Source organism: Pristis pectinata, chromosome 17 (genome assembly GCF_009764475.1).
Source record: "Pristis pectinata isolate sPriPec2 chromosome 17, sPriPec2.1.pri, whole genome shotgun sequence".
Lineage (NCBI taxonomy): Eukaryota > Metazoa > Chordata > Chondrichthyes > Rhinopristiformes > Pristidae > Pristis > Pristis pectinata.
The window spans coordinates 34,480,974-34,503,940 of record NC_067421.1 but is presented as its reverse complement, the minus strand read 5'-3'; the positions used below and the strand labels follow the sequence as shown (position 1 = coordinate 34,503,940).

The following is a 22,967-nucleotide window of genomic DNA, read 5'->3' as shown; positions in this document are numbered from 1 at the left end:
CAAGCACCACAATATTGAGGGTAATGATCTGTTCTCAAGGTATACTGAGAACCGGCGTTACAGAACTGTTTACTTATTAACTATAACCTCTAAAGACATCACTGCAAAATTTACTGTTGTAAAATGATTGGAGTGGAGATCCGCCAACTCCCTTCCCAAAATGCCATTCACCTGTTCCATATACTCAATCACCGACTGAGGGGCAATAGTTGCAGGGGCTTCCTCAATGATTTTCTGGTGCCTGCGTTGAATGGAACAGTCACGTCCAAACAACGAGATTGCATTACCATATTGGTCTGCTAGAATTTGTACTTCCAGGTGCCGTGCATGCTGGGCCATTTGCATGATGAAAATCGGAGAGCCAGGAACCTCAGTCTGAACCTAGAGAATGAGAAACATGGAATGATTCCAGTTTAAAGATATTCAATCCTTGCCATAGTTTATTTCAGCACCATTACAAGATGATTATTTAAGGTCAGAATGCAGCACAACTCCTACAAGGAATAGTTCCGTTACTTGGTGTAAGCAATCTTTACCTGGGTTCATTTACTTGAGTAAGGTACCCAAACTGCTGCACTCATGAACAGAACTACATACACTTTGTACATTATGGAGGAAAGGAGAGAAAATTTGAACAAGGAGCACTTCACAACAAGTGCTGGAGGAACTCAGCAGGTCAGGCGGCATCCATGGAGGGAAATAAACAGTCGACGTTTTGGGCTGAGACCCTTCATCAGGACTGGAAAGGAAGAGGACAGTACTGCCACGCTGAAGCCAGATGCAGGTTGGAAGAACAACACCTCATATTCCACCTTGGGAGTCTCCAACCTGATGGCCTCATCATCGATTTCTCTAACTTCCGGTAACCCCACCCCTTCTGTTTCTTCCCACTCCCCCCCTCTCCTTTGTCTTCCCTTATTCCTATGGCTCCCTTCCCCCACCTTGATGAGCTGCCCATCTCCTCTCCTTCCCTCCCCTAGCAGTTAGCGTAATGCTTTACAGCGCCAGCAACCCGTGTTCAATTCCGGCCACTGTCTGTAAGGAGTTTGTACGTTCTCCCCGTATCTGCATGGGTTTCCTCCGATTGCTCCGGTTTCCTCCCACATTCCAAAGACATATGGGTTAGGAAGTTGTGGGCATGCTATGTTGGCACCGGAAGCATGGCGACACTTGCGGGCTGCCCCCAGAACACTCTACACAGAGATGCATTTCACTACATGTTTCGATGCACATGTGACTAATAAAGAGATCTTATTTTATACTTTATTCCATGGTCCACTGCCCTCTCCTACTGGATTCCTCCTTCTTCAGCCCTTTGCGTCTTCTACCTATCACTTCTCAGCTTATTACATCTTCCGTCCCCCCTCCCCCACCCACCTACCTTCCCCCTCTCACCTGGACTCGCCTATCCCCTGAACTCACCTATCACCTGCCTACGTGTGCTCCTCCCCCTCCCCCCACCTTCTTATTCTGGCTTCTGCCCTCTTCCTTTCCAGTCCTGATGAAGGTCTCGGCCCAAAACATCGACTGTTTATTTAACGTCGACGTCGACTGACCTGCTGAGTTCCTCCAGCACTTTTTGTGTATTGCTCCAGATAAGCCCAGCATCTGCAGAATTTTTTGTGTCATTATTGGAGCACAATTATGTGGTTAGCATTCAAATGAGTTTACTAATTTGTGGTCCAGTGATATTTATCGAAAGATGTGAGGGAAATAATGTGAGCCTACAGATATTCAAATCTGCATTCAGATATAGTTAATCAGTTATCCTGGTAGGTAGCAAAACATCAGTAGTAAAAAGTTTGCTGGGCTGCTGGCAGAAGCAAAACCAGTTTACTCAAGATAACTAGTCTAAGTAGGTAAAAAAAGAACAAAAGAGTTTTTTTTTGTTGATATTCAATTCTTTCCACTGGAAAGGCTGGACCCATGTTCCACCGATGAATAGTTTGCCAACATTTACGAACTTGGATCAGCTATTACCAAATTGGAGTTCATGGATCCCAGAGCTTCTGTAGGGTAAGTCTGGGAAGTCAACAGTGCTAAGTCGCTGAATAACAACTTTAATCAAGTCCACAGGAAAACTCTTTTGTAAGGGCATGCAAGGATCCTCCAAGCTGGAAGGATAAGTTTTGAGGCTGTAGAGCTGGTGGTTCAGCTAAAACAGTGTAAAGATAGTTGTACGAGCACTATTAAAAGTTGTCCCCTGAGAATTTTGCATGTTGTAAGAGAATGAGGCACACCGAAATAATAGCAGAAATATACATTTATGTAGTGACTTCAACAAAGAAAATCATCCTAAAGCAGTTGAATGATAGAATCACCCCCCACAAAAAAAAATTAGACCCAAGGTGAAGAAATGGAATCAGGACTATGACCAAAATCCTTGACAGAGGTGGAATTTAAAGGAAGTTAGAAAACATACAAGAATGGTAGATAGTGTAGCAGTTAAAGGGTTAAAAAAACACCATTCCAGAACAGAAGAATGGAGTGTTTTCAGTTTAAATAATTTTTGGAGGTTGCCACATAAAGGGATGGTTAATAGTCTGTGAAGTTCTTTGAGAATGCTAAGAAATTATAAGGAGATTAATGTCAACTTAATTGAAAGAGTAAATCTCTGGGTTTTGATTGATTGACCACACAATTATGAATCAGGAATTGCTTTGAGAATCCATCGGTGATAATTAAACTGTGAAATAGATGTTACTACAAATTGAAACTAGACCTTCATGAAATATAGAAACAATGCTGTAAAGTAACAATTTTTCATTCTCGTTATTCTCATTGGGGAGTTGCCTGGCTTTGCTGAGACTCAAGGTCTCATAGACATAATAAATTGAAAGCAATTAGATATCAGCCATCTGGTTATTGGGAGGTAAGAAAAAAATGGCTCCACTCTGAAACATCTTCCTTGGTATCCAAGGCCTCAACAGCAGGCAGAAGAGCTAGTTGTTATTATGTTAATAAGAGATAACTAGGGGTCTAGGTTAAGACAGTGAAATACCCATCTGCTGAGACTTAGTCATGAAACCCATGTGGGAAAACTCTCAGGAGTGATCCATTCCATGCTCTTCTATACTTGATTGGCTCAGAACCAATAACTAGAATACCATACGGTGAAGTGGGAAATGTAGGCGGTGGTCTAACAAATAGTAGTCCAGCTGCAACGGGACACAATGGGTTGGACTTTAACTGGAATATTGACGTTGTACTGTGTTATTGGAGGAGAACAGAAGGAGCAGGAGACAAATGGGTCTGGGAAACAGGATTCAACTCCTTACCAAACATGAGAACCTGGAACAACACGAGAACCTGGGATCAGTGTGAGAACCTAGGACTAACACTCAGAGAGGAAGAACCCCGGGTCTAGGGATCAGGGAACAAAGGGAAACCACAAACCTGAGAGGGTTTGATCATGCTGTGTTTATGACAGGTAGAATACTGTGCAAGCTGTGAGTGCCTGTACTTTGTCTTAGTAATTAAGAATTTGAATAAAATATGCCTTTTGCCAGTTGTCAGGAGTGTGTCTCTAATATTAGTGCAAACTCGGCATAACAGTGGGTGGCAACCTAAAGGCACAATTGCCAATGATAGAGCTGAAGCAGGTACGATGCAGAAGGGTTAAGGCTGCAGGGAATGATATATGAAAAAAAAAGATGTGAATTTTAAATTTGAGAGCTGGGAGAACAGGAGTCAATAGAGGACATAGTGGAATGGCTGATGAGTCGGCAGACAAGGTTACGGGATTTGACCAGCAGAGACTGCTTAAGCTGAAGTTTATAGAGATAATGAAATAAGAAAACAATCAGATAGGAATAGAAATGACATTTGGAGGTGACATGGCAATGAAGGTTCCAGAAAATGATGAGCTGAGATGTGGGTCATGTTACAGATGCAGAAGTAAGTAGGTTTTATGGTGGACAGCACATTGTATCTGAAGCAGAAATGCTCAGCATCAAACAAGACAGTGAAATTGTAAACAGTCTAACTCACCCAAAGACATTTATTAGTGAGAGAAATGGACTTGTTAAATGAACATACAGTCAGTCTCTAATGCAATTTCCCCAGCACTAAGATGAAGAAAAACAGTCATCCAAGATGAAGCACCAACAAAGTAGGCTGGCAGCATAAACACAATGGAGGAACTGAAAGCTGGATATTATTAACACACAAGCCAAATCTTTTTCCTTTATCTATGAATTAAGCAACTTTACAAAGCACTGATCTAGCCTTACACAAGTAGAAAAGTTAAATTACACAAGAGAGTTGAACAATGGAACAACATCCCTGCATCACCTTCAAAGAAAGAAAAGAGATAACTGAGATATTAAAGTCTGCATCCAAATGGATAGGATGGTAACAATCAGAGTGGTATTTGTGCTGTGACTGAGGTAGAGATATTTCACCATAATTTGACCAGGAAAATCTTTTAAAGGATGTAGGTTTTTTATTGACAGAGTTTTGACAACCTACTTCATTTATCTGTCTAGAATTGGAATGTAATGATATAAATCTTGACAGCAAGATGGAAATATTAGAGGCCCGGTTTGTATATGATCCCAATGTGATAATATCTGCACCACATCAAACTCTTCAAACTTAACTCCCTCAGCAAGATTAAAGAGACATTTCAGTCAAAACATTAAATTCCAGAATGGCATTCCTTCTTAAATTCTCATTTCTGCCTATTTCAGTGTTTCAGGTAGTATGTGGTTACATATTCAAAACAGAAAACCACAATCTTTACAGCAACTACAACACACAAGTTATACAACATTAACATGTACAAGGACTAACTCACTTGTCGGAAAAGGTTGGGAAAGTCATCTGCACTCTCAACCTTGCGAATCCCTTTTCCTCCACCGCCTTCAGATGCTTTAATCATTACTGGATAGCCAATCTTTTCTGCAACCTAAACATAAACGTTAGAAAGATGGGCTTAACTTTAATAAGGAGGCCGTTTATTTTCACAGCACACAGAATTGCAGTTAGAACGTAGAACACTACAGCACAGTACAGGCCCTTCGGCCCACAATGTTGTGCCGACATCTTATCCTGCTCTAATATCTATCTAACCCTTCCCTCCCACATAGCCCCCTATTTTTCTATCATTCATGTGTCTATCTAAGAGTCTCTCAAATGTCCCTTATGAATCTGCCCCCACAACCTCTGCTGGCAGTGCATTCCACACACCCACCACTCTCTGTGTAAAAAACTTATCCCTGACATCCCCCTTATACCTTCCTCCAATCACCTTAAAATTATGTCCCCTCGTGTTAGCCATTGTCGACCTGGGAAAAAGTCTCTGACTGTCCACTTGATCTATGCCTCTTATCATCTTGTACACCTTTCTTGCAGAAAGATCCCAAAGTGAGATCTGAAGGCAGCCCAAGGATTAATAATTCAATCAAGTTTATGCTTCAAATTATCATAGCACTCTGAGAGAAGAAATTCTTCCTCATCTCAATTTTAAGTAGCTGACGTTTTATCTTAAACCTATGCACCCTAGTTCTAGAGGAAGTACACTCATTGGTTAAACCTCCTCAGAATCTTATATGTTTCAGCTAAGATTGCATTTCATCTCCAATAGGATAGTCTCTAGAGATGGTAATATGCATTACATATTTCACATTTTAGTCATGCTCTTTAATGCCAGAATCATAAAATGCACATAATACATTTGTGATTGCAGTGAAGCCAAATATCAGATCAGCCATAGTCTTAATGCAAAACAGGGTCAACAGGCTCTCTGGACTATTGTTGCTCCTACTTTTAAAGTTAAAGTCAAAGTCATTTATTGTCATCTGCACAAGTATATGTATGCACAGGTGCAATGAAAAACTTACTTGCAGCAGCATCACAGGCACATAGCATCATATAAGCAGTATTCACAAGAAAAACATAAATCAAACATAAATTATACACAATTTTTAGACCATAAGACATAGAAGCAGAATTAGGCCATTTGGTCCTTTGACTCTGCTCTGCCATTTGATCATGACTGATTTACTTCTCCCTCTCAACCCCATTCTCCTGCCTTCTACCCGTAACCTTTGATGCCCTTACTAGTCAAGAACCTATCAACCTCCGCTTTAAATATACCCAATGACTTGGCCTCCACAGCCGTCTGTGGCAATGAATTCCACAGATTCACCACCCTCTGGCTAAAGAAACTCCTCCTCATCTCTGTTCTAAAGGGACGTCCTTCTATTCTGAGTCTGTGCCCTCTGGTCCAAGACTCTCCCACTACTGGAAACATCCTCTCCATGTCCACTCTATCCAGGCCTTTCAATATTCGATAGGTTTCAACGAGATCCCCCCCTCATCCTTCTAAACTCCAGAGAGTACAGGCCCAGAGCCATCAAACGCTCCTCATATGTTAATGCTTTCGTTCCCGGGATCATTCTTGTAAACCTCCTCTGGACCCTCTCCAATGTCAGTACATCCTTCCTTAGATATGGGGCCCAAAACTGCTCACAATACTCCAAATGAGGTCTGACCAATGCCTTATAAAGCCTCAGCATTACATCCTTGCTTTTATATTCTAGTCCTCTCAAAATGAATGCTAACATTACATTTACTTTCCTTACTACCGACTCAACCTGCAGGTTAACCTTTAGGGAATCCTGCACTAGGACTCCCAAGACTCTCTGCACCTCCGATTTCTGAATTCGCTCCCTGTTTAGAAAATAGTCTACACCTTTATTCCTTCTACCAAAGTGCATGACCATACACTTCCCTACACTGTATTCCATCTGCCATTCTCCCAACCTGTCCAAGTCCTTCTGCAGACTCCCTGCGTCCTCCTGCAGACTCCCTGCGTCCTCAACATTACTGCGCCTGCACCTATCTTTGTATCCAAACTTGGCCACAAAGCCATCAATTCTGTCATCCAGGTCATTACATACAACGTGAAATGTAGCAGACCCAACACCAACCCCTGCGGAACACCTGTGTAGTGACTGGCAGCCAACCAGGAGAGGACCCCTTTATTCCCACTCTTTGCCTTCTGCCAGTCAGCCAATCTTCTATCATGCTAGTACCTTTCCTGTAATACCATGGGCTCCTATCTTGTTTAGCAGCCTCATGTGCAGCACCTTGTCAAAGGCCTTCTGAAAATCCAAGCAAACAACATCCATTGATCTCCTTTGTCTATCCTGCCTGTTACTTCCTCAAAGAATTCCAACAGATTTGTCAGACAAGATCTCCCCTTAAGGAAACCATGCTGATTTTGGCCTGTTTTATCATGAGCTTCCAAGCACCCTGGAACCTCATTCTTAATAATGGACTCTAACATCTTACCAACCACTGAAGTCAGACTAACTGGCCTATAATTTCCTGTCTTTTGCCTCTCTCCCTTCTTAAAGAATGGAGTGACATTTGTGATTTCCCAGTCCTCTGGGACCATTCCTGACTCTAGTGATTCTTGAAAGATCACTACTAATGCCGCCACAATCTCTTCAGCTACCTCTTTCAGAACCCTGGGGTGCAGTCCATCTGGTCCAGGTGACTTATCTACCTTTAGACCTTTCAGTTTCCCAAGCACCTTCTCCTTAGTAATAGCAACTACACTCACTTCTGTCCCCTGACTCTCTCGAATTTCTGGCATGTTGCTGGTGTCTTCCATAGTGAAGACTGACACAAAGTACTTATTCAAAATACAAGAAAGAATACAATTAGAACAAAAAAAATTCATTTTCTTCAATTATGTTTAGGCCCTTTTTGGGCCAGCCCTAAAATGAACCTACTGTTAGAAGGTGAAAAGGAATACGTCTAGAAAATACCACATTCCTAAAGAACTGTTAAAGTATTAAAAAAAGGCAGTTTATTTGAGTACAGGGATCAACAAAACTGAGGGCTAGAGTCATGCTGGCAGAGCATAAGGAAGATGGAAACTCATCAACAAATCCACTGTGGAAAACCACAGAAAAATTTAAACCCATGTACCTTGTCATCAGTCTCCCTAGCAAAGCTGACAGGAAACAACAGCTGTCTAGCATCTGGAAGCAAGGTATTGGGAGCCAGGAGACCACCATTGAGAACATGCAGAAACAATTCTCAATACTCTGACAAATAGTTGGGCTAAGCTTTCAAAGCCCAGGGCATAGGAGGCCTAATGTTCCATACCAAAGGGGGAAAAAAACTTTACTCTTGGTCCCAGTTCTCTCTGCAATAGGTTGCAGTTTGTCTCTAATGTCCCCATATGGAACCTTCAGCATGAGAGCCAGCTTCCTGCATGACCAAAGGAACATCATTTGCCAGTGGCTATTAACACACTTTCTTCTTTAGCCCTGGCTTCTATAGAGATCATTAGCTGCATCACCCTAAAAGAGCTACATTAGATAGGTATCTGATACTGTTTACCAGTTCTGACCAGCAAAGCAACTTCACTATTGCAACTAAAATTTAACAGAAGAGCACTTGGAGATCTGCAGCAGTGGTCAGTTTCCCCTGTATGCCTTGCAGCAGGAGATGTGAAGAATCAGTTCTCTGCTCAGTGATTCCACTAATTCACTCATCATCGCCTTTCCAGAAAAATTCTTGGAGCCACATCATTTAATGATGATGGATATCCCCTTTGTCTATCCATTTACCTTGTGTTGAAGAACATTCAACCACTTCCACAACATTCCATAATGACAATGCAAAACACAAAATATGCTTCAATCAATGCTGCAGATCGAAGTGCCAATATGATAAAGACAATAAGTTTAAGAGCAGAGATAAAAGAAAAACATAGATCGACATATCCAATTGTACGAATGCCAATTCTATGGGGCTGATATTAATCACTTCTACTAACTGGCAGGAATGTAGATTGCAGAGAATGAAAGATTACTTCAAAGTTCATTGATTCAGTAGAGGGCAGAAAGGAAATGTAGAAGTCTCAATTGCTTTTTTTAAATCAGTCAGGATGTGATGGACTAAATAGCCTCCTGTTGTAAATTCCTATGATTTTTGACTTCATTACAAAGACAATGGAATTCCTGTCAACTGATAACTAACATGAGCTCTGATCAGATTTAATAAGAGTAAGTTTATAATTCTACCCCGAGCTTCCTTATGCAATGAAGAATAAAAAGTGTGCTTAACTTAAACCTTTACCAGACCTTGGTTCACCATTATAGTTTCAGACTGTTGCTCCCATTTTCATCCCAATCTTTGGGGTAGCCATCTCTGAAACACTGTTACATGTGCAGTGAATCTGCTATGGGTATTTAAATTTCTTCTATTTTTGTGAGTTCATATGGCTTGAATATCAATGGACATAAGGAGATACTTAAGCTATTAAAACAGTACTGATTGGTTCACAACTTGCTGGTAAATGCTATTTGGAACTGACGACATATACCCATTTAAGTGGAAGCAAGTCTGGGACTTCTTGTCAGTCATGGAAGCCCCAAACCTGCTGATCAGATTCACATTTTATGATTTCCCCAGAACAAGCTGAGAATTTGACAGAGGGCATAGGTTTAAGGTGAGAGGGGGAAAGTTTAAAGTAGATTTATGAGGGAAGCTTTTTTACACAGTGGTAAATGCCTAGAACGTGCTGCCAGGGGAGGTGATAGAAGCAGATATGACAGCAACGTTTAAGAGGCATTTAGACAGGAACACGTACGGACAAGGAATGGAGGAATATGGACCATGTGCAGGCAGATATACACTTTAAACTGGCATCAGGGGCTGAAGGGCCTGTTCCTGTGCTGTACTGTTCTATGTTCTTTTTAATGATCCTAACAACCTTGATGGCCAGCATAACTAAGAGCAAGGCTGGCCTAGTGTCAAAGCTGACAGAGCAGGTTCAAGGGTTCATTTCCACATCAACTTAATTATAATGTGCTTCCTTTATGTATTTCCTAACGAGGATAAATCAAGGTTAAAGGGGAAAAAAATATCTACTTCAAAAGTCTCAATTAGAGGGAAAAAAACATACAATATCCATAAACATGCAAAGCTCATATATGTTGCCCAGGCAGAATAAGAGAAGCTTTGATCTCTTTCCAATACATTCTGCACTTGATGTAGGACAAGAACACTTAATGTTGCACCTAGTAACAAACAGTGCAAGCAGAAATTATTGTTGTGAATCCAGCTCAAAGTCTTCCATTTAACAGGAAAGTTATTTGTTGGAGCAATTGCAGGGGAAATTTGGTATAAACTACCAGGATTACTGCCAGTGCCATGTATTAGTCAGGGCAGGAATAGAACAGATGAATTTTATTCACCTATCACTGGTGTAGGGGGCAGGGTTTCAGGTTATTGGATCACTGGAACCTCTTCTGGGGCAGGGCTGATCTGTACAAGAGGGATAGGTTGCCTTAACTGGAGGGGAACCAATATCCTGGCTGGGAGGTTTGCTAGTGCTACTCAGGAGGGTTTAAACTAGTTTGGCAGGCAGATGGGAACCAGAGCACCAGGTCAGAAAGTGGAAGGATTGAGAGGAAGGTAAGTCTGCATGGCCGGTAAGTCTGCATGGCCAGTAAGTCTGCAGGGAAGAACAGGCAGGAGCAAGATAATAAACATGATGGGACAGACAGGTTGAAGTGTGTTTATTTTAATGTATGAGTATTGGGGGTAAGGGTGATGAACTTAGAGCATGGATCAGTAAATGGAACTATGATATCGTGGCCATTACAGAGACTTGGTTGAGAAAGGAAGAGGACTGGATGCTTAATGTTCCAGGATCTCAATGTTTTAGAAAAGATAGAGGAGGAAGTAAAAGGGAGGGGGGGGGGAATTTGCACTATTAATCAGGGACAATATCACAGCTGCACTCAGAGGGGACATAATGGAGGACCCATCCACTGAGTCTATATGGGTAGAACTCAAAAATAAGAAAGGTGCAATCACTCTGATGGGATTATATTACAGACTCCCCAATAGCCACCAGGACATTGAGGAGCAGATATGCAGGCAGATTAGGGAAAGATGTAAAAACAATAGCGTTGTTGTTGTGGGTGACTTCAACTTCCTTGATATAGACTGGGACTTCCTCACTGCAAGAGGTTTAGACGGGGCAGAATTTGTTAGATGCATCCAGGAGTGTTTCTTAAATCGGTATGTAGATAGTCCAACAAGAGGAGGGGCCATATTTGATCTGCTGTTGGGAAATGAGTGGGAAAACAGTTAGGAAACATGACTACAACTCCTTAAGTTTTCAGATAGCTATAGATAAGTATGAACCTTGTGGGAGAGTATTAAATTGGAGCAGGGCAAATTATTAGGCAGGAACTAGGAAGAGTTAATTGGGAACAGCTATTTTTGGGCACGTCCACATCTGACATGTGGAGGGTGTTTTTAAAGACCAAATGAACAGAGTACAGGACAGGTTTGTTCCGGTAAGAAGGAAGGACAAAGAAGGGAAGGTAAGGAAACCTTGGATGTCGAGAGAGGTGGTGAATTTAGTCAAGAAGAAAAAGGAAGTGTATGTAAGGTATAGGAAGCTAAAATCAAACAGAGCCCTTAAGTTTTATAAAGAAACTAGAAAAGAACTCAAGAAGGGAATTAGGAGAGCCAGGAGGGGCCATGAAAAGTCCTTGGCAAGTAGGATTAAAGAGAATCCTGAAGTATTCTATGCATACATCAAGAACAAGAGGATAACGAGGGAGAGGGTAGGACCACTCAAGGATAAAGGAGGGAACATGTGCTTGGGTGTGAAGGATGCGGGTGAGGTCCTAAATGAATACTTTGCATCAATATTTACCAGGGAGAAGGACGTGGACGATCGGGAGATCAGTGTTAATATGCAAGGGCATTTTGAGATAAAGAAGGAGGTAGTATCGGGTCTCTTAAAGAAGGTTAAGGTGGATAAGTCCCCAGGGCCGGATGGGATATACCCCAGGTTATTGAGAGAGGCAAGAGATGAGATTTCTGGGGCCTTGCCCAAGATCCTCATGTCCTCTCCAGTCATAGGTGAGGTTCTGGAGGACTGGTGAGTAGCTAATGCTGTTGCATTATTCAAGAAGGGAAATGGGGATAATTCTGAAAACTATAGAACAGTACATATCAAGTCAGTGGTAGGGAGGCTACTGGAGAGGATTCTTAGGGATAGGATTTATGAGCATTTGGAAAACCATGGCCTAATTTGGGACAGTCAGCATGGCTCTGTGCAGGTCAAATCGTGTCTTAGTAACTTGATTGAGCTTTTTGAGAAGGTGATGAAAGTGATTGATGAAGGAAGAGCTGTGGATGTTGTCTACATGGACTTCAGTAAGGCATTTGACAAGGTCCCTTATGGGAGGCTCATCCACAAGATTAAGATGCATGGGATCCATGGTAAATTGGTCATTTTGGATTCAGTATTGGCTTGTCCATAAAAGACAGAGGGTAGTGGTCGATGGAACTTATTCTGGCTGGAGGTCTGTGACTAGTGGTGTCCCGCAGGGATCCATACTGGGATCTCTGCTGTTTGTGATATAAATGACCTGGATGAAAAAGTACTTGGGTGGGTTAGTAAGTTTGCAGATGATACAAAGATTGGTGGTGTTGTGGATAGTGAAGAAGATTGCCAAAGGATACAGTGGGATGTAGATCAGTGGCAGATATGGGCGGAGAAATGGCAGATGGAATTTAATCTGGCCATATGTGAGATGCTGCAGTTTGGGAAATCAAATGTAAAGGGACAGTACACTGTTAATGTAACAATGTTGATGTACAGAGGGATCTTGGGGTCCAAGTCCATAGCTCCCTGAAAGTGGATGCACAGGTTGATAGAATGGTAAGGAAGACGTGTGGCATGCTTGCCCTTATTAGTCGAGCACTGAGTGCAAGAGTCGGGAAGTTACGTTGCAGCTTTATAAAACTCTAGTTAGGCCACATCTGGAGTATTGTATTCAATTCTGGTCACCCCATTATAGGAAGGATGTGGAGGCTCTGGAGAGGGTGCAGAAGAGGTTTACCAGGATGCTGCATGGATTAGAGGGCATGTACTATAAGGAGAATTTGGACAAACTTGGGTTGTTTTCTCTGGAACGGCAGAGGCCGAGGGGAGATCTGATTGAGGTTTATAAGATTACGAGAGGCATAGATGGAGTAGACAGCCGGTATCTTTTACCCAGGGTCGAAATGTCTAATACTAGAGGGCATGCATTTAAGGTAACGGGGGTTCAAAGTTCAAAGGAGATGTGTGGAGCAAGTTTTTTTACACAGAGAGTGGTGGGTGCCTGGAATGTGCTGCCCAGGGTGGTGGTGGAGGCAAATATGATAGAGGCATTCAAGAGACTCTTAGATAGGCATATGAATGTGCAGAGAATGGAGGGATATGGACATTGTGTGGGTGGAAGGGATTAGTTTGGTTTAATTAGTTCGGCACAACATCGTGGGCTGAAGGGCCTGTTCTTGTGTGTACTGTTCTATGTTCTGTGTTCTACCAGCTAATTTATCATTTTCCTAAGATTTTCACTATCTCCCATAGCAGCCACCTTCACCTGATTAGAAAGGGTGGACTTGGTTCCAAAATTGCTTTCATCAGTTATTTACTAGTATCGTTATTCAATTCCTTTTGTTTCTGTCCCTTTATGGCAAACTACTTCCATGGAACAGAAATTCACTGACTGAAGAAATGCATGAATTGGCTTATATTCTACAACTGAGTTAGCAATAACTTATATCTTGTTTTATCACAGGTATAATAATTTGTACCTCTAAACCTTCAGTGGCATCTCTCACACACCCACTCATGTACAGTTCCTTAGGAACACTGACAATCCTCTTCAATCTCTGATCTTCCTCTGTCCATTCCAGAATCAGACCTGGATTATGATAGGACATAACATATAAGATAAGATAAGATATCTTTATTAGTCACATGTACATTGAAACACACAGTGAAATGCATCTTTTTTTGCGTAGAATGTTCTTGGGGCAGCCTGCAAGTGTTGCCAAGCTTCCAGCACCAACATAGCATGCCCACAACTTCCTAACCCATACATCTTTGGAATGTGGGAGGAAACCACGGCACCTGGAGGAAACCCATGCAGACACGGGGAGAACATACAAACTCCTTACAGACAGCGGCCAGAATTGAACCTGGGTCGCTGGCACTGTAACAGCGTTACGCTAACCGCTACACTACCGTGCCTGCCCGTATATAACTCCCAAGTAAAGAAGCAATAGCAAGATCAGTGTCAGTCAAGTTCAGAGGCACCTGCAAGCAGGTTACCTAAAAATTTGTCCACAACACCACCTTTATTGGATAATGTCTCCTCCTTAGCCTAAAATGGAAGGTAAGAAGTGAATGTTCTTTGTATTATGGAATAATGGTTAAAAAAAAACAGAATATAGTTGCGAAGTATCCATGCCAGAAGAGAAATGAGGCTTTTTGCTCTTGTAGGTAGTAGATATGACACTCATTTAAAGCACCCTGAACACTAGTGTTTCCCATGCAGTTGACTCCTGCTGCTCTCAGGAATTCCAGGTCTATATGTAGCCTAGTCTCAGTATAAGGTGTCTCTCAAGCCTAAAACCTTGAGTTCCAGGAATTGTTCCTTTGCTCCCTCATCCTGTGACCCGGCTTTGATACTGATCTCAGGTGCTTCCCATGTAAAGTTTGTCTATTCTCCTTATGACTGAGTTGTTTTGCCCTGGGTGCTCCAGAGTCCTCCCATATCCCAAAGATGCATAAGTTAGTAGGTTAATTGGTCATTATAAATTGTGTAGGGGAGTGGTAGATTCTCAGGGAATAGATGGGAATGGGGGTGAATAAATCGGCACTAGTGTAGGATTAGTGTAGAAGAGTGCTTGAAGGTAAGGGCTGACTTGGTGGGCTGAAGGGCCTGTCTTTGTGCTATATTTCTGCATGACTCTCTGTGACTCTATAAATGCGACTCATTGCCTTACCATTTCCACTCCAAGGCAATGTTGGTATCCCTGCAGTCTGTGCTACAATGGTAGAGGCTACTTTATCTCCTAATGACCACATAGCTTGGCTCGAAGGACCTACATGAAATAAAATCGACAAAAACAATTGGAGACAAGAGTGAGAAAACAGAACACATTTCCTACTGAGCACAACAGAACAGGAATTCATCATCAGTCAGTTGCGAGATGGTGGTAGCTGGGCATTGTACCATGCTGTTGAAATTCAGTCACATTAGCTCAACACACATGCAGTACTCTGCTTTACTAAAACTTTGGAATAAATTTATAATTGGTAGATTGGAGCACAAAATGGAGTGATTGCTATTAGAATCAGACATAACTTATGGAACAGTAATATGTCGTGTCAACAACTTATCTAATTTTATTGTAAAGCACATGAACATCCTTTCATTTTCCTTCATCTCATCCTTTATTATGGCAGAAATTGCAGTATGTGTAAATCTAGAACAACTTCAGTCAATAGCAACTTTAGATTATCATGGGATTGATACCAGAATAAAATTCAATGTTTCAGTGCTTTCTTTTACTGAAAAACATCTTACCTAAAAATGCAATGTTGTATTTCTGAAGGAGCTCTGGAAGTTTGGGGTTCTCCGAAGCATGTCCCCAGCCAGCCCACACGGCCTAGCAGAACATGAAAGTGCTAATATCATAACATGTTGAAATATAGAGCTCGGATGATTTTCTCTGTGGTAATACTCCTAAAGAGACTTTAAATTAATACATCCAAATATAGGTGGGAAGTTCCAATAAAATGACTTTCCCAACCCAGTTATACATGATTCGGGCTTCACATTAATGGCTGTTAAATATTTACACTTCCCTTTGTTCCTTTCTTGGTCTTCATTCATTTTCCCATCTGCTTCAATTATTATGACCTGCCTTCTGAGCTTAATTGTATTTAGAACAGCCAAACATAATTCTTAAAATTCAGTATTCACTCCAATCAATTTTCAAGTCAAGATGAAGTTTCCTTTCTCTGAACTGTTATGTTTGAACTGTTTAAAATCTATGTTTAGTTTGAAGTGATTATGTAAAGGCAAGTTACCAGATGAAACTGAAGCCTCATCTGATAACTCATCCACCTTTAATTTCTGAAACTGTTAACAAGATAGAGGAAATTGGAATGACAATGCCAATGGACATCTTTTAGGCAGTATATGGTAACTGTGAACAAATCATGTACTCAGTTGCAAGTTGAATAAAATATATCTGGAAATAGCTGAGCACACAAAGACACGTGGGATAAGAATGAGAGCTAAGTGGCACTTGTTTGGCAATAGCAGCACACATAATAAGCTTAGAGTTCATATTGTTTTGCTTATATATGTTATGTACAACATCAATCTTAAAATGGTGGAGGCACCTTTGATTAATGACACTGGAGCAATTCTGTTTCATTGTGTAATTCAAAAAACGGAAACTCGTCCATTACAATATTGAAATAATAATGGAGAAAGGCTTAAAGAGACTGGGAACATTTGCATGCATGTATCCCATTTGAAAACTTGAACATTTCATTAATTTTCTGGAATGGAGGGAGTTATGAACATAGAAAAGAAAAAAAGAAAATTCCAACAAAAATAAAAACAATGAAAGATCATTAATATTTCAAAAATTCCAAGTCTGTTTTCATAGTTAATCCCATTCTGTTCCAAGTTCTGCAACAGTATAATTTACCTGCACTGGAATTCTTTTGGCAATGTCTACAATCAATTCCACATTCGCATAATTGTTGTTGTTGGGTCCTCCAGTTACGGGAACATAGTGATCTGCCATTTTGATGTATTCTAAGTGGACAGAATGACACAGCAATAAAGTCTCATAATCTGTAGATGTCTAAAAATAAAAGAGCTTTGTGGTGACAGATTTAATTCAAGAACACCAATTACAAATTTTACACAAAGGATCTTGCATGTTGCAAACCTGCATTGGCCTTCAGATCTTCGGGAGTTACCATAACTACAAACCGAATTGCTTTCTCATTCCGAAACATTTCATAGGACCATCTACGGATGGATCTCATACATTTGACAGCTGCAATGCCATTGTTGGCAATTAGAACCTGGCAAAGGATAATATTACAAGTTAAACAGCGTAAGAACAGTGCAAGCTCCCACACTCTTCAAAAAGTGATATATTTACTTTCTAGTTAACTTGGAAACGATATGGTCCAACGCGTTGAAATTACAAGTGATCCTAGCAGCCTTGAGCTAGAAGATGGTTTCTTCTCCTGACGACTATCCAGAATGAAAATAGTTTCTTAATATAAAAGAAAGAGCAAATTTGGTGATCGTTAAAGGAGCTCTGAATGTTGGACAACAGGATTTAAGAAAATATTGTTTCACCTCCTGCTAATCTTGCACTTCTGTACACTCTTCTGAACTGACAAGCCAAAGTAACTTAGTTCTTTGGTGCTGTGATGTTTATACCTTCATAATCATGGGTATGTAGGTTCTGAAGAAAAGTAAATGAAATTGACCTCTTTCAAAATTTTCAAAATGGATCAATTTGTACCTCTGAAGTAAACTGGCTGCTGTTGACATTGAAAATGGTTCACATATTGGGGGATACAAGTGAACATCTTGAAACTAATAAGATGGAATAGGGAAAGAATATTTTCAACCCAAGTTAACCTGAATGCCTACTAAAGTGGATAATACAGATAGGCTCAAAGCAGCAACTAGTTGTACGTACACGAATGAATTAAGTGAATTGAAAGATCTGATGAATGGATGGAAAAGCCAATAAATATTATACTTTTAACTGTTTTTCTCATTCCCTCATGTTTCCTCACACCCTTTCATGTTCTCTCTTCCATATATGCATTCCTATCTCTATGGCTGAATGAAATTAAAAATATTCCTCTTCAATCTCTGCCTGGATGTTTTGGAGGGAAATACATCTAATCCTAGTTTATGTAGCCTCCTATCTAACTCACTTTTAAGGATATTCCGCATGACCAATCAATTCAGTTTCACAAACTGGATGCAATTCATACCTTTTCAATAATTCGATTCCCTCCAAACCGGGTGACAAACTCAGCAGGAGAGGCCACGGTAAAATCCCGATGAAGATCCAGCCTTTGCTCCTCCCTGCCCTTCTTTGTTAGATGTAAACCTGACATACTCGGCCTGGAACAGACAAAAATCTTGCATTTAAGATGTAGTCATTAAAAGTGTAGTCATTGTTCTCACCATTAGACCTTTGGTGTGTGCCTACCCTCTACAAACCCTCACCCACCCCAAACACCCTGCACCTCACCACACCCCTCAAATCCCAGCAGAAGTTTTGGATTCCTTTCAAAGATTCTTGTATACTAAAGGTTGTTTGTTCCTCACTAATAAGGCAATATCATACATGCCAACCAACAAAAGTCAGAAAGCTGATGGATACCTTCAAATTAATAAATACATTTCCTATAGAAAGATTTAATAAGCCAAAATATAAGGTGTGAAAGAGAAAAATCACTAAAATGCTTTGAATAAGACCATGCTTGCTTCAGCTTCAGAATTTTTGATCATTTTGCGAATACTTTCTCCAGTTCAATTTTTCTGTGCTGCATAACTCACAGTGATAAATAAAGTGCAGTGAGATATTAATTTGTCATGATTTGAGCTAAAGCTGTTCTCAATATTTCATCATTTGTATTATGGAAAAGGATGTTAAACAAAAGTGAATGTTTTGCAGATTGTGGCTTCAGAAATTTCTAGAAGGACAACTTAACATTGGTGCAGCAAAATTTATTTATTTGGGGCAACTCTTCCACCTACAAAAGAAATGTTATTTTATTTAAGTCGTCTTTGGAACTTTTTTTAGCATTTTGAAATATATTGAGAAACAAGTGTATGGAGGAAGGTGGAGGGAGTTACAGAATGATGTGGGAGCAGTGCAGCTCATGGGAGTGCTTCTAGTGGGATGGAAGAGTTGGAATCATCTATATCAAACTACTTCATAGCTGGCAGGGAGACATTTACTGTTGTGTTTGTGCTGGGGTACTGATTGAAAATAAGGGTATGTTTTGCATTGTTCAGAGGTTAGATGAGGTTCAGTTTCCCATCAATGTGGGGTGCAAGGACAATGGCCCAGGCTGGTTTTTATATTAACAAAGATTCCATGTGGGAAAACAGTGCAGATTTACATCCAAAATGAATTAAAACCAAGCCAAAAGAAAGGAGCAACTAAAAGCTTATCTAAAGAGATAGGTTTTCAAGTGCATCTTGAAAGGCAGAGAGACGATATTGGAAAAGTATACAAGAATGAGGTTAGACAGCTGAAAGCTCGACTGACTGTAGTACATAAAAGGAGAAATGATTCTCAGGACTGCATTGTCAGAGAAACATATGGGTAATTTTAATCCAGGTTAGGTGAAACAAGAGTAATCCTGAAACTTTAAATCTGAATCTAAGCTGCCTTAAACTCACAATCTTCATGACCTAACCAAGGTATGATAATGGGAAGAGAATATAAATATAGCAAATGAAAGTTTAATTAGAGATACTGAAGGACCTAAAACACAGGTTAGCAAAAAAGGGATAACTAAAGAACACCGCTTGGTGTAGAAGAATTTATAACGAACAAGTGTCCACAAAGTAAAGACTAATAGAGGGCATCAAAAAGGGCATTGGCGTGGTTAAGTCTAATGGTGACAATGTGAGATATGAAAAGCAGCTCAGTGGCAGAAGGGACAAGGAAGGTACATAGCCAGAGGCTCAAGAGCAATGGTGAGCTGTTCTATATCTAATGACATCTGAAAATTCCACTGCTTCCCTATTTTTCCCTTCATCTGTTGTGGCAGGTCACATCAGATAAGATATCTTTATTAGTCATATATACATCGAAACACACAGTGAAATACATCTTTTTTTGCGTAGTGTTCTGGGGGCAGCCCACAGGTGTCGCCATGCTTCCAGCGCCAACATAGCATGCCCACAACTTCCTAACCTGTACGTCTTTGGGAACGTGGGAGGAAACCGGAGCACCCGGAGGAAACTCACACAGACACGGGGAGAATGTACAAACTCCTTACAGACAGTGGCCGGATTTGAACCCAGGTCACTGGCACTGTAAAGCGTTACACTAACTGCTACACTACCGTGCCATAGAGTTAAGCACATCTCTAGACACCCAAGCAGCTCTCCTGGTTACCAACATTCAGTGCAGCGCACAAGCCCTCCCTTTAGCTCAAGTGAGTAGAGACGGCTCTTTTCCCTAAGAATTTCAGCTAAGTGTTTTTTTTAAGTAAACCAATAAGTGAGAAACATAGAGAACTCTGGAGATACTCAGCAAGTCAGGCAATATGTGAGCAGAAGGGAATAGAGTTAACATTTCAGGTTGATGACCTTTTGTCAGAAACAGGGCTAATCTCTGCTATCATAAACTGTTGGTTCAAAGTCTCAATATCAAAAGATACAACCCTGAAAAGCTACACAACCATGAACAATCAGGCACTGTATATAATCCAGACAAAAACAAATTTTAATGCACATTTGTTTGGAGTAATGTCATTAAAAAAATATCATCTTTGTTTTTTCAGTGAGTAAAATCAGGCAAGTGTTGTAAGGAATGTTGAGCATTGGACACATTAACTGGCTTAAGCTGGCTCTATGACTCTAAGATGGAACAGAGAACTGAATATCTTTCAACCAATCAGATTCTTTAGTGCACCAGATATTTGCCTTGTTATACGTTTCCAAAAATATTTGGTTCCGTTGCAGAATGTGTTTAAAATACAAATCAATTTCAAGGAGGCTAAAATGACAATATTTTCATCATATTAGCAGTGAGTAGTTGAGTAGTATGTCGTGTTCCAAAACAAAACCTATGTTAGTGCCAGAGACTTGACAAATATGCTGTTTTCCTCTTATCCAAATTTATCTCAGTTATAAACGTTCCCACCTTAACTTACTTTGCTGTTGATTTTGTCATTTCCCCTCAGCACACCTTTAACACTACAGGGGGAAGAGAGAGAAAAAGTAGAGAGGGAGCATGATGGTCTCAATCTTTGAAACAAAGGAAATGAAGTCAATGGTGGAAAAGTGAGAATTGGTATTATAACTGGTACAAGACTTGGCATGCTGCACAAGAATGCATGGCTCCTCAAGCCTGCTATGGCCTTTAATGAGACCTTGACTGATTTGGGTTTGGTCTCAACTGCATTTCCCTGCCTAATTCCCATTGAGAATTCCAAAGATTCTCTGAGAAGAAGTTCCTTATCTCAGTCTTAGATGGCTGACCTTCTTATCTGAGACTATGCATTCTGGTTCTAGTTTCCCCACCAGGCAAAACATCCTCATTTACCCTTCAACCCCTTTCAAAATGCTATACGAGTTCATCTTTCACTCTAAACTCCAGAGAGCAAAGATGTGTACTATTCAATCTTTCCACATTAGACAAACCCCTCATTCAGTCTAAGGTGACTTCAGTGGACTTCTTCCAAATATATTCCTCCTTAAAGAAGAAGACTAAAACCATGCACAGTACTCCCAGTGTGACTTAATCAAAGCTGTAAAGTTATAGAAAGGTGGCACTAATTTTTGTACACCTTCCTTCTTTCAGCAGAAACCAGCATTTAACTCATCTCCCTAATTAATTGTTTGATATGAACACTAACTTTGTGCTTCTTCTGCAAAACCACCCAGGTCTCTCTGACTAGTGATGCTCAATGGACTTCCATGATATAATTGATACTGCTTTTCAATTTCATAAAAAAATGAATAAACTTACAGTTTCCATCAGCATTTTTTTGGTCACTAAATCCCTGATCTATATTCCTTTGCCAGCCCTTTACATAAGAAATTAGATTTTGTAATGGAGTTTTTTAGACGCTACATGATCTGATTTCAAGTTTACCTAGAGCAGGTCTCACGCCAGATCATTTTGGGATGAAGCAGCAGCAGGTGCAATATTGGACTGGTCACTTCTCTGCACGATTCAAATACGATTGGTTTATGTTTCCTCTTATCCAGCACGCACCAAATTGCATAAATTTTCCACGAAAACATAAGTTGGAGCAGAAGGCTCCACACCAATGTCGAAGGCCAGTTGAACTACGAACACGTTGCTCTTTTTTGCTTTTTAAGGGATATTCTGCTGACATCAACAAACTTGACCAGGCACCTTCAGAAGTGAGTGGAGGCTGCTTGAGCACTCTCCGATGTCTACACAGTGTGCTAAAAGTAATAGGAATTTTCCAACATTTAGTTCCTGAGATAATTATTCTCTTCTATTCATTGGCTGTTGATAATAACAATCATTTTCTCTGATCTGAAATTGGTGCAACTTCATTAATCTGTTTTGGTCCTTGGAACAGTACTCAATGAAATATCATCTTTATATGAGGGCAACTATGCCATCCTAATGATTTCCAAAAAGACTACAGCATTCCAATGACCCCCATGGGGAGACCAGCAAACAAGGCACCTTATCTGCAAGATTAACATTAAAGTTTGTTTGCTATCTTGGCATTATCAGCACTACTTTTATAATTTCCTTTTTCCCCGGGCATAATGAAACAATAACAAAACTGAGGGCAATTGAAGTATTAAAGCAAGTTCTAAAGCAAATCATCTGGCAGTAAGCTTGCTACTGTAATTCAATACTATTTACTCATGTTGATTTTTCAGCATAATGGACTACCCTAAAATATTTCACAATTAGGTAGCAAGTACAGACTATTAATGAAAATACAAATTCCCATGGCTAATAGATCATGTTAGAGAACACTGAACATTAAAAGAGCACTGGCCATGAAAATTGCTCAGTAAGTTTATCAGTAACAAGCACATAATTTGATCTTACAAGTCACTCAAAATCCATTACAGTGTATCTGAAGGATAACAGCATTATTAGTTATCCTTTTACCCCAAACATAGTTGCTGAAATGTTTCTTACATGAAGAACTTATATTTATATAGTCTTTAACTTCAAAAATATCTCAAGGCAATTTACAGAAGCCTAATCAAACACTCTCGAAGGACTGGAGGGTAGCTCATGTAGTTCCATTGTTTAAAAAAGGATCTAAAAGTAAACCAGGTAATTACAGGCCTGTGAGCCTGACATCAGTAGTGAGTAAATTATTGGAAGGTGTT

General features: G+C 40.4%; 1 protein-coding gene across 6 annotated transcripts in view; it reads right to left on the bottom strand.

Annotated features, from left to right (window-relative positions):
• Positions 1-22,967, bottom strand: part of acacb (acetyl-CoA carboxylase beta) — a 98,549-nt gene that overhangs the window by 66,987 nt on the left and 8,595 nt on the right. For all 6 annotated transcript variants that reach the window (XR_007957709.1, XR_007957710.1, XM_052032564.1 and 3 more), the window contains 8 exons: positions 17,879-18,011; positions 16,804-16,942; positions 16,558-16,667; positions 15,420-15,501; positions 14,836-14,934; positions 13,639-13,748; positions 4,799-4,909; positions 172-381 (listed from right to left, as the gene is read on the bottom strand). Coding sequence is in view for 4 of the 6 variants with exons in the window: in XM_052032562.1 (XP_051888522.1) it covers positions 172-381; positions 4,799-4,909; positions 13,639-13,748; positions 14,836-14,934; positions 15,420-15,501; positions 16,558-16,667; positions 16,804-16,942; positions 17,879-18,011 (994 nt within the window). In the remaining 2 variants the exon portion in view is untranslated. The remainder of the gene's footprint in view (positions 1-171; positions 382-4,798; positions 4,910-13,638; positions 13,749-14,835; positions 14,935-15,419; positions 15,502-16,557; positions 16,668-16,803; positions 16,943-17,878; positions 18,012-22,967) is intronic.